Source organism: Hyposmocoma kahamanoa, unplaced genomic scaffold, assembly GCF_003589595.1.
Source record: "Hyposmocoma kahamanoa isolate Upper Pololo Valley unplaced genomic scaffold, ASM358959v1 192, whole genome shotgun sequence".
Classification (NCBI taxonomy): domain Eukaryota; kingdom Metazoa; phylum Arthropoda; class Insecta; order Lepidoptera; family Cosmopterigidae; genus Hyposmocoma; species Hyposmocoma kahamanoa.
The window spans coordinates 5,427,335-5,440,140 of NW_020653719.1; the positions used below are offsets into that span (position 1 = coordinate 5,427,335).

The 12,806-nt window shown below is 35.8% G+C and overlaps 1 protein-coding gene across 1 annotated transcript in view; it reads right to left on the bottom strand.

The window, feature by feature from the left end:
* The window catches only part of LOC113226480 (putative transmembrane protein INAFM2), a 41,431-nt gene extending 31,484 nt beyond the window's left edge, over positions 1–9,947 (bottom strand). Inside the window, exon 1 of the mRNA XM_026459111.1 lies at positions 9,552–9,947. Coding sequence (XP_026314896.1) covers positions 9,552–9,843 — 292 coding nt within the window. The 5' untranslated portion in view covers positions 9,844–9,947. The remainder of the gene's footprint in view (positions 1–9,551) is intronic.
* Between the last annotated feature and the right edge of the window lie 2,859 nt (positions 9,948–12,806).

The following is a 12,806-nucleotide window of genomic DNA, read 5'->3' on the forward strand; positions in this document are numbered from 1 at the left end:
AGACTGATAAGTTTCGAGAAATGGAGCCTAGCAACAAACAAAACTACGAATAGCAATCCATTTTTGGATTCAGTGCCGGCCATACTAAACACGACAAGAAAATTGACGTTTAGTTTTGGACACAAATACGCAATTGGGTTAGAACTTAATTGGATTACCGGAAACCCTTCACGTCGAACCTTGCTTCGCGCGACTTGTAATATGATTCGAACACCAAAGTTTGGATACATTTCGCATATTTTGTTGTCGTATTGATAAAGTTATTTTACAATAACCCCAAAACCTATCAACATATGGCATTCAAACAAACAACTTCTTATCTAAATTTTTAAAGTTACATTAGTGTGTCTGTAATTCTTGAAGCGTTTTCGAAGTTCGTTTTATAGCGAAATCACTTAAACATCATACCAAGTTTTATAAGTAAGTAAATGATACATCTGTTGCGACTGTTTTATCCATTAGCATTTGGGTAATGCACTACCATCCATTTACTGAAAAAGAGATAACGTATCGATCTTTTGATCTTCCAATTTCATTCAAAATGTTTTATACGTAATTATAATACTAGACTGAAATATGGATCTGCTGAATATTTTTGCGAATTGTCAGGGTACAGTAAAAGTTGTTCGTATTAATTGTCAGGTAATTATTATCTTTTAATAATAGGCGTTAAAGTATGAAATTGCCGATTCGTACTGAAAATCTAAATTGTTTATTTTTTAAATTTTTAACAAATTTATTTAATCAAAATAGTTGCCATTATTATCTATACATTGCTGCCATCTAATGGGAAGATTATTAATGCCTTTGCGATAGAACTCCGACGATCTAGACTGCACAAACTGTGTGAAAGCATTTTGTACTGCCTCCTGGGAAGAAAACTTCTTGTCACGTAGATAATTGTCCAAATCACGAAAAAAATGGTAGTCCGTTGGAGCAAGGTCTGGTGAATACGGAGGATGACGAATGGTTTCTAACTGCAGTTCCTGAAGGGTCAAAATGGTTTCTCGTGCTGTGTGAGGTCTCGCGTTGTCGTGGAGCAATAATGGTGAAGATCGATTCATGAGTCGGGGCTGTATTACTGCTAGTTTTGTCAACATGGTTCGGAGTTCGGCACAATAGACATCTGCCGTTATTGCTTGACCAGATCGGAGAAAACTATAGTGAATAACACCATGCTGAGACCACCAAACAGTTACCATTACCTTTTTATTGGTAAGTTTTGCTTTAGGACACTGTTGTGGCATTTGACCTGGGGTCAGCCATTGCATTTTTCTTTTCCGGTTATCATAAAGAATCCACTTTTCATCACATGTTACAATTCGATCCAATATTCCTTCATTTCTGTACCGGTTCAACAAGGCAACACAAGTTTCAACACGCGTTTCTTTCTGCAGATCAGTCAAATCATGAGGCACCCATTTTTCGTATTTTTTTATTTTATTGATTTGACGGAAGTGAGTCAATATTGTGGGTAAGGTAACGTTAAACCATGCCGCTAATTCCTGGGTAGTTTGACTAGGATCGGCTTCCACTATCTCTCTTAATTCATCGTTATTCACCTGTGTGGGCGGTCTTCCTCGTGACTCGTTCTTAAGTCGAAATTTCCATCACGAAAGCGTTTAAACCAAAATCGCACGGTGCGTTCATTAGTAGACCCCTCTCCAAACGCAGCATTGATATTGCGGGCTGTTTCTGCCGCGTTAGTTCCGCGTCGGAACTCGTATTCAAAAATCACTCGAATTTTCGCAGTATCCATCTTTTTTGTCTAAATTGAATAACAAAAACAATTGAAAGTCGATATTCAAATGTTTCAAATTAAAAAAAAAAAAATCACAGAAACCATTTGAAAAAAGTTTCATTCGAAAACCTCAAACCATGAAGATTCTATGAAAATTCAAAGAACCTATTGCAATAAAACGGCAATTTCATACTTTAACCCCTAATATAAAGGACACTAATAAAATAGCGCCCTATATAATTTGAAAATCAATGTATATTTCGAATTCTTAGGGTTTCGCCATTGTTAGTCATTGAAGTATTTGTTTAACATCTAAAGTTTATCGCTTATATTTGTTTTTTCCAACAAACCTAACGTTTCGGGCCCTTAAAGTGCCGAGCAAACGTGTGTCTTGTGTTGGATACAAGCAACCGGCAACTAGAAGCAGATTTTCTATTTTCAGACAAAATTGTGAAATCGTCTGTTGCAGCAACCGGACACAGTCGCCGGTTTTGCGGCAGTCGGACATTGTCGCCGCTAGCCGCAACCGCAATTTGTATGAAAATAGAATATTCGCTTCTAGTTGCCGGTTGCTTGTATCCTACACAAGATACACGTTGCGCGGCGCCTTATAGGAGCCATGGTCACAGCTGACAGCTAAATGTTAATACGCAGACTACTTATTTATTTATTGAACGATACACCATCACCTTAACACAAAACAATCTTAGAATAAAATATACATACGTTAATCATACAACGTGCGAAGTCGCTACAGGTGTATACAGCACTAAATATTTATAGTTAGCCAATAAGATGCAAAGAATAATAATAAAATAATAATAAAAAAACACGCTACGGCTAAAAAGTCGTTGACAAACCAAATACAATGACCTAAATACAAATACAAGTACATAGAAAAATTCGTGAGGTCCGCTGGTTCGTTCCGTGGTTTAGTTGGCCTAGCGTCTGGCACGGTTTGCTAGAAGACGTCGGTTCGAATCCAGCCGGATCGAAGGAATTTTTCCTAAGTGTCAAATCATTGTATTAATAATTATTACAAACGAGTGGAATAATTTCATATCAAAAATAATTGAATATCAATTCAACAAAAAATTAAATAAATAAAAAACAAATTACAGCATTAATTGATTATAAAGGATTTAAGGATGAAACTATTGCTTTCACATGTTGTGTGTTTTGTTTCATTGTTTGAGCCACCCCTGACCTACATTTTCAATCTCTGTTTATTAACAGAAACATTTCCCAAAGTACTGAAAACAGCCCTTATAAAACCTATTTACAAAAGCGGCGATAAGAGCAATGTTAACAATTACCGTCCACTTGCAATATTGCCATCTCTTTCTAAGCTACTTGAAAGAATAATCTATAAAAAGCTTTTTAATTATTTAGAAACTTCTATTGATGTCTCAATTTGGGTTCAAAATAGGGCTATCGACGAACGACGCAGTTGATGAACTGACTGATTACATTGTAAGAAATTTGGACTCGAAGAATAAATGTTTATCTATTTTCCTTTACCTCGCAAAAGCCTTTGACACTATAAACATACCAATGCTTTCAAACAAGTTAGAAGTACTTGGAATTAGAGGAATGCAGCTCAAACTTTTACAGGACTATCTTTCTGACAGAAAACAGCGCGTGACGATGGACAAAATTATGAGTGACGAATTACCGATTGAATATGGTGGTCCTCAAAGAACCATATTAGGATCAATCCTATTCCTTGTCTATATTAACCAACTATGGGCTCTACCCCTCACTGGTGGCAAGATCATATCTTACGCCGATGGTACAGTCTTATTATTCAGCGCCTCAAGTTGGAATGAAACATTTTCACAAGCTCAATTTAGTTTTACCACAGTAACCGAGTGGCTCAGAGCAAATGAACTTACACTGAACACTAGCAAAACTAAATATATAACTTTCTCATACAATATCACCTCACAACCTCCTGAGAATGCTTTTTCAATAGTAGCTCACCATTGTTCAAGCCCTCGAAATCATCTAAACCTCTGTGCTTGTCCAACACTGGACAGCACAAACGACATTAAATATTTAGGTGTCATAATTGACAAACACCTAAGTTTCAACACCATATTGTACCGCTTACTTCTACAGTTCGATAATTGATATACGTTTTTAAAAATTTAAGATATACATAGCAGCGCCCATCTCAAATCAGTGTACTTAGCCCTCTGCCACCACCACCCTGATAAACCTGGAAAGTGCGCAGAGAGCTGTTCTTAAAGTCATCAACTTCCGTTCTTTCGATTATCCAACCCGCAAACTCCTAAACGAGTGAGATGTCCTCTGGGTTCGGCAACTGTTTATCCAACAAATAATTTTGAAAAAGCACTCAATTACTCCATTTGATTCTGTTACTTTAACCAACCAAAGACGACTCGATATACCTTTTCATCTCGTGCACAACTCCGCACAGCACACTCGCATAGATTCTTTTGCTTCCTTGGTACATTCCTGCTTCTGCCTCTGCCTCTGACTCTCCCTAAATTGGAAGGGCAAAGGGATGACATTCTCGTGGTTGCAGGTTCGAGTCCTGTCGAAGGAATTTTTTTTGCGTTGGATCTTTGTATTGATATATAATAGGTTCGAGATTTTAAGACCTAATTATGTAATAACTGCATACAAACAACCAATATTTTATGATTATATATGTTAACAATTCACGACAACAAACTCAAACGAAAGCCGAATAAATGCTACAAAACAAAAAACAATGAGTTAGAATAGAAGTGTCCGTGATTGGCTAAGTGCCGCTTATATTTTAACTAATAAGGAGGCAGCAGAGCTTAAGATTAGCATCATTATTTGTTGTATATTTTATATTGTTATAAAATAGTTATTTTTGCCAAACGATTACGCCTTTGTACCTGTTATATAACATCTTGAGATATCAACTATTTGACAAAATAATTTGGATTTTAATAATTTCACAAATATGGTGACGTTATTCTGTTCAGGAACACTGTTGGCGCGTTTAAGGAAACGCGCTTTGCAAATTAACTCTACTCAATGCTCAACTCAAGTCCTGACTTGAGCATTTAGTAGAGTTCTGGTATACGACCCTTAATTTGCAAAGCGAATACCATATACAATAGAATTTTGGTTCAGAACTAAAAAGAGAGCCTTTGTTATCACAAATATAATATAATTTCGTAAACCATATCTGGTTATATACAAATTATAATTGACAGAAAAATCTTTTACCTACCATCTGACCTTAGAGGAGGGAAAAAAATGAAGCGTCTGACACATTGTACCCTTGATATAATAAAGTCACATACGTCAAAAGTGCTTTTACCACATATCTAAAAGTAACATCAAGTATATAATCAGAAACAGAGACTAAATAAGGTCCATCAATCCCTGGCAACTCCTCAGGCAAATGGTATTGCCCATCACTATCACTTTTAAATATCAACTCTCGTTTTCTCTGAAATCACTAATTAGAAAACTGAAACAGTACAGTGCCAACAACTGACCTGTGTGTACCTACGTCTCCGTATATTCCAAAAATATCTCTGTATTTATTGTAATAAAGAAAATATCTCTATGGGGGCTGTTCCATTCGGTGGTGTGGGAAAAACAGCAAAATTTTTGTCCATTATAGCAAAGCTCAAGTTATACTAGTCGATTTAAAGTGAAACAATTGACGACACGCGTCAATTGTTTCCAATTCGGGCTGGCCAATCGGAGCGCAGTTGTCACAGTAATGATTTGGCGGAATAGTTTTCAAATAAATTAAATGACGTTACGTCCTATTTCTGGTTATTTATATACTCGATGACTTGGAACAATTACGAGTATGTATGGGTATGTGGAATTATATACTTTTCTATTTAAGTATAAGAAAGCTATCGACTAATCAATAACAAATAATCGAAGTTGTAATTTTTGCAGATGTGGCCTTATCACACCACAGGGGTGCCAAATATGGAAGCAAAATCTTTACAATTTATTCTTCAAGTTAAATAAGAGATAGAGCTTTTATTTGGATGTGTTTTTTTAATATTCGACGACTTGACGTTATCGTTGATAATAATCGCAATAACGGGTGCGGAACAAATGTCGCGCTCCACAAAACTGTCACCCGCGCCACTGGCTGTCAGACCCGTCTGAGAATAGGTGAATTCTGCTTAATACTTAATACTATCTTACATAAATCAGTATTGGTTAGCATTACAGTATGTAAAACTATATCAGGTGTTCTGCGATGTATCAAGAAATAATCTTTGTAATTTTTACAATTCATGGCCTCATGTTGTGGACAGGGTTTATGTCAAGTCAAGGAGGATATTGAATTAAGTATGTTCTATGTTCGAGAAGTTTAGTGAATCAGTTTTCAAATTCCAATGTGTAATATGTTTTATTGGCAGTAGAGTTCATCCAAGGGAAGTACTGCCACCTTACTTATTTCTGCAGACAAACAGTGGGTAATGTGAGCATTACTGGGTTTTGATTTTGAAGAGTGCTCTGGTGAAATTACACATGGGACATTTCAACATATGTCTCAGAGTAACGGGCGCAGTGGCTGTGCCACTCAGATCTGGCTCTGAATGACATTGCAATTATCACGGATACGCGTGTCCACTGTCCAGACGTGTTGCAGTGCGTCACTTGGTAGCATAAAAAAAAGTTGAATAAAATTTGACTAATCGCTAAGAAATTTTGTCTACAAATTAGAATCGATTAAATAGGTTGTCTAAAATTATTGCTAACTATTGTCAGACGTACCACGCCAGCACATCAAGCTACACATTGACGTATCTTGTTCCGTTGCACTGGAGGCGATTTTCGAACAAATATCATAGTCTGATGTGCCATTGTCCGTACAACGATCAGCAATATCTATGTAGGGGAGATCGCGGCCAGAATTAACAAAAAATATATTTTCACCTGTAGCCTTAAAACGCCTTAACATTTTGACATGATTCTTGTTTCAAATTATGCCTAAACTATTCAGTTATCATTATGTTGATTTTTAGAAAGTAAATTTTAGTCAAAAAAGTCGGTTGTTAGTACTTACCCCGCGTACGGGGTTAGAATTAACGCTGCCGAGGTAAGTATTAACAGAAGGGTCAAGAATTAACATACTTGGTTTAATCCACCATTATTAAAAGAAACCATTAATTTACAATATCATATTTTTTATTTACTTAAATAATTAACATTAGACTTATAAAATGAAATCACTTTGCTATACAACAATGTTTCAGTTTTATAAACGAAAAGAAACAAAAAACCAAACAAAACCTTTTTAAGAAGAACTACAATCAACAAATCCTTCCATAACTTCTATTAATTAACAAATTTTACTGCTCGCACAAGATGTCTACACCGGATGTATCATCATGGTATAGACACCCCAAACAACACAGTAATATTCGTCTTCTGCAGTGTCGCTGCTTTTTTTCAATGTTCTTTTCTTTGCTTTTCTACTCGTAATCTTCTTTTTTGTTTCCCTTTTTTCAGTAGTTTTTCCTGTACTCTTTCCCATTCCTTTACTTTGTGTGTCTTTCCTGTTTTCTTTATTTTTTCTTTTTATATTTCTGTTTTTTCCTTCTTCTTCCAGTGCTTGTTTTTCGGGTGTGTCGATAAGATTTGATTACAGATTTTCATGTGGGTTTATGATTCAATTGAATTCGTGGCAGAGGTCTTACGATTTCGATTAGAAAACATTACCATAGTCCAGCAACCAGTTCCCTAGGCATTTGTTATCTCATAGATTTATTTATATTTAAAATTGGTATACAGTAATTATCGTTTTGCATGCCTGAAGGTTGAGCTACTAGTTCACTAGACATTAAATTGGTTCTATCACTTAGCTTACTTCTTCTTTTACACAAATTTGAACAGTGTAAAGTAGCAGAGTTGAAATTCTGAGGCTACTGTAGTTTCTTTTCTTCTCCATTATTTCTAGAGCAGCTGATTCGTAAACCCCCAAGGAGTTCAAACCTCGAGTAATTTTTCGCTCACGTGTAACAAAAAAATTAGGTAGATACATATAGGTACCAAAAATAAAAATCCAGTCACCCTCTTAATACCAGCCCAACATCGGGGTAAGAACTAACTTGTTCATACTTGCCCCGCGTGTTTTGTTGATTTTAGTCCCATGGATATTTTTTCAATTATAAAAGTCATAGATAAAAAATAGTTTTCAATGGCATTAATAAAGCTATGTAGCTTTATTGAGAATAAAACCTGCTTCCAGGAAACCAAACAATTATACGGCAAAATCAAATATGCTGGACTAAAATAAAAAAACGTAAGGTGAAAAAAGTTCTTTATCTATCGAGCTGTTAGGTTTTCACGATTGTTACACATAGGAAATGAAACTATTTTTCCGGATTTAAATCGCGTTTATTTGCTTTTTCAAGTTTTTTATCTGCCAAAAATAGACGCACTGCACATAACTCGCTCCTATAACGTACTGATGGTAAGTGGTGCGTCTCTACCTGAGTAGCAATGTCGTAGGCACGAAGTTGATCAATCGCTAGTGACGTGCACTTCATAGTTTTTTAGAAAATCGCTTGTTAATGCATAACCCTGTTAATTAAAGCCCCGGTCTCCCCTACGAATTCTTTGCAGACTTTTTGAGATATCGTATTGTGGTTATTCAAACCAATAACACATTCTACAGGTTGACTGCTGTTCAGTAGTTTTTTGACTATATGTTAAGTCTTGAAAGATTTCAAAACTTATAAGCACAGTAATCGAAATATATTTAAATTTCTGTGGTTCTAATAAAAAACATGTTTTATTTAGAAGCTCAATTTATACTTGTGCCAGGGATTCCCGCTTTTATCAACCAGTACCTACGTATCAAAAATATAGTGGTAGCTTAGGTATAATTTAGGCATATAAGTTATATAAGTGTTGCCAAAAGTACGTATAATATTGCTTGATCAAATTTCCACATTTCCAATGATTACGTGCTACTTAGCGTGACCTACCTAGTTTTAATGTGGAGCAATTAGATCGAGTGGGGTGTCATATGAAAAAACTTTCGTTATAAATTTCAAAACAATTTTGAGTTTTAATTTTTCTTGCATACTTTTCCATTTTTTGGCAAAAATTACCATGGCCCGTTTTATCACTATATAAGGCGAAAGTTTGATTATTTCAGATTTTACTCTCCGCTTTGGATATAATATAGAGGCTTCACCGCATGTATATCTAGCCTTTCGCTCCCTAGTGACCCAAACAACTATTTGCCCTATGAAAACTGTTAACTAATTGGTAAATTGATAGTACTGATAGAAGGAGTTGCGTGTATAGGAAAAATATAGTTATGAACATAGTTCCAAAAAGAAAATAGAGCTTAAGAGTAGCGAGAACTTAAATATTTGTGATATATGATAATCACGAAAGTCATTTACGTATGGAGCTCTCGGACTCGGTGCATGAATTTTGCTATTAACATATTAAATTTTATTAAAATTTTGTATTTCTTCTTTATTTAAGAGTTTATTTTCTTCTGATTACATCAACTTACTGTTCTGAGAGCGGTAAAATTTTTATTACCTACTTACTAAAGTATTTTGTATTTCTTTGTAATTATTATATGAATACATCTGGATGTTGCTTAGCAAGTTATATGAGGTGGTTATTTAAATTTATTTTTCGTAATAATAATTTTCGTAAAGTAACGTACCGAGACACAATTTTCCAGTTGATTTTCTGACTTTTATTGCCAAGGTTCCGAAACTTCTCAAAATTATATTATGTCAAAGGATAACTAAATTTAGAACATTAAAGTTGCATGAGCTTTAACACATTCACATACCTGCAGCATTAAACAATGTCAAATGCAAGGTTTTTTCTGTACTGTAAACATTGTTGGGGGCCACCTGTGCGTCGGTCTTCGGCTCGGTGTCGTTCAGGTTGACCGGTTTCCATACGCACACGTAGTACACGGAGAGGAGAATTGCAGCCAGGGACACAGACAAGAGATATGCCAGCACAGTGAGCACCCGAACCACCTTGCTCACAGCTTTCTGTTCGTACATTTCCCGAACTGGAGCGCCCGGTGGCTCCTCCGACACGCTGTCATCGTCAGTCTGTCCGCACACCGACATTGCGCTACATTTTCTCGTCTAACCTCCCAAACTTTCAACCGAAGTGTAACTCGAAGGGAATAACGCGTGCGAAGTATTCGCAAGTGGGTGCCTGCGGAGCGAGTGGCTTCCTTCCCCGAAGTCCAGTGCGCGGACTGGCCGCGATGCTCCCGCGCTAAACCGATCAACTGGCTACAAGTACACTTACGTCACGGATTTACGAACGTTACGCCATTTAATACCTAACCGAAGATGCGCCGCACCGGTTTGATACCTCATTCATGTTGCGGAAGCTCTGAAATAGATCTATCGGCCACTAATTCCCGACTGTATATTTCTGAGTAACGTTAGTTGAAAAATTCACATTCGAACTATTTCTTTTTGGAATATTAAATGATTGTACCTAATATATGTATGGCATGAGTTGATTTAGTTGAATTAAGTCATTCAACTAGTTTATTTCCTTACCTTCTCCTAATCATGTACAAATGATCCATAAGCTTGCAGAAGAAATTATAAATTGCCGCCCAAATCTAATATATAATAATAATAATAATATGCGAATAATTCTTAGTAGATCGTTATTATTAATAACTGACTGCCCTTACATCGGTAAAACGATTAGTTCACCAAAAGCTGATTTTAAAACTCGTTTACATGGCTCAACACAACTAGGACTTCCTTTATATGCTTACCTTACTATTTCACTACTTATGACTAAAATGGAACCGTAACACTGTTTGAAGGAATATCTACTATTTTTTTGTTCGCGTAATGATTATTCGTTAATGTCTTAATTAAACGTTAATATTCGTTAATATGGTATCCTCTAAATACCTAATCAATTTATGCATTTGGTAGGGATAGATACTCGGGGAATACACTAGGGACGGCAAATGGATGAATGTAATTTATTACTAAGTAGACGGAGAATATTCACCTACATATATCTATTATTATTTTATTCTTTGTTGTCATAACAGCAAACTTTTTGTTTTTCATAGCGTATTTGTACGTTAAGCCATAATTTAGTAATCCATAGGTATGTGAAAAGAGCCTAACATGAGAAATAATGCATAACTTCGTAAGCCAGAGTTATACCTACAGTATGTATGTATATTGAGTGTTTGTGCGTGTGTGCGTGGAATGATAAGCTAGCTCTACATTTATTCATCTAGAATAAGAAGACACAAACTGTCGTAATATCCTTAGTTTGTAAAGTTTGTTACGCAATAAAACAACAAGAGTTGTCAGTGTTACAGACTCTGTAACAGGGCACTACAATAAATACTTGTCTATTCCCGCCCACTTAGGAGCGAAGGGAATTCATCCATTAGTGATAATTGGATCGGCCTGCCCTCTGCCGTATTATACGGCAAGTGTCCGTTTACCCGCAACACTTGCAGCAATCAATCATGCTGCGAGACAACAGCTCGCTGTTGGAGGCAAATTATCATAATACAATGGTTTCCATAGAGGAACTAATTACATTTGCACCCTATGGATATGACGTAAGCTTTTATTAAATCATACATTATTACAAAAAAGGATAAAAAATAAGAAAAAATTAACAATTACTCATACCTACATAAGGACACTTGAAGCTTGCACCAACTATAATTTACTAAATTAAACGTTTGTTACAAATCGTGACTATGGGACATTAAATATGATACCGAAATTGATTAAATGTAAATGTAGAACATACATATAAGAATGATTACGTTTTAGGCATTCTTAAATGTGATAAATTAATCACAAGCTTATGTCATTATCAGCAACCCGTTTATACATCCCAGCTCAGGCGCGGGTGTCCTGCCACACTGCTGGCTCACGCGAGTTTGGATTTGGCACGTTTTCCGAGGGGTGTGAACCTTCTTCGGCGTGCAGGTTTCTTCACAATGTTTTCCTTCGCCGAAAAGCTCATGGTAAATTTTAAAGAAGACTACACTCAAAGGTCCGGATTGGAACAAACGACCTCTGCTTGAAAGGCGGTAGGTTAGGCTACCAACACAAGCTTATGTTTTAAATTAAAACATAAAATGTATGTTTAGGAGCTCATATGGACTTGCCTTTATCAGCACGTTGCTAGAAAGTGCTTTTGGCACCATCAAGTCAGAGTTGCCCTAAAGGGAAAAAGCGACAAGCAGCGATATCTATGTACTAGCGTACAAGACATTTATTTACAAAGAAACAAATGAAATACACTTGATGACATGCTAGTATGACCACCATTAAACAGCCTGTCAGACGTACTCAATTATACTGACGCGACAAGATATAGTTTGGTAACTTTTTAAAAGCATCGTTACAGAACGGATAAATGCGTAAAGTTTCAGAAAGTTTCATTAAACTATACTCGTAAAGAATGTCACTGTCCCACTACAAACAAGATAAATAAGACTGTAGAAAACCAATATCTTGGCGACGACTCTAGAGTTATTGACTTCCTTATAATTGGATAACAATAAACAGTGGTTTATTTCTGCTCACCATCGCTTTGTGAATGTTTATCAAGCATTTGGGAAAATTCTGTAAAACAGGTAAAACTAATTAAAGAAAAAACGTCAACTTTAAAAAAACATAACTTTGAATATGAAAATTTAAACAAATAATTAATATATCTTTATTCAAAAACACACCTTAGCCTTATTTATAGCACAGAGAAGTAATTTACAGGTTCGAAATGTAAACAAAATAAAATAATATAAAACAAACAGGTAGAAAAGGCGTAACAAATCTAAGGACTAGACAAATGTCTGTGTCTTAGGAGACAGTGTGCAGTTAGGCGGGACCAAAAATATGTACCTGTATTTAAAATTTAATTTATAAAAATGAGACTGAGCGATCGTGGTTACACACTTTTAGTGATAGTGATAAGATAATAGACAAAAAATAATAGGCATAAGTATGTGTGTATGTATGTTTGTGTAGATTTGCGTATATGTGTGTGTGTGTGTGTGTGTGTGTGTGTGTGTGTGTGT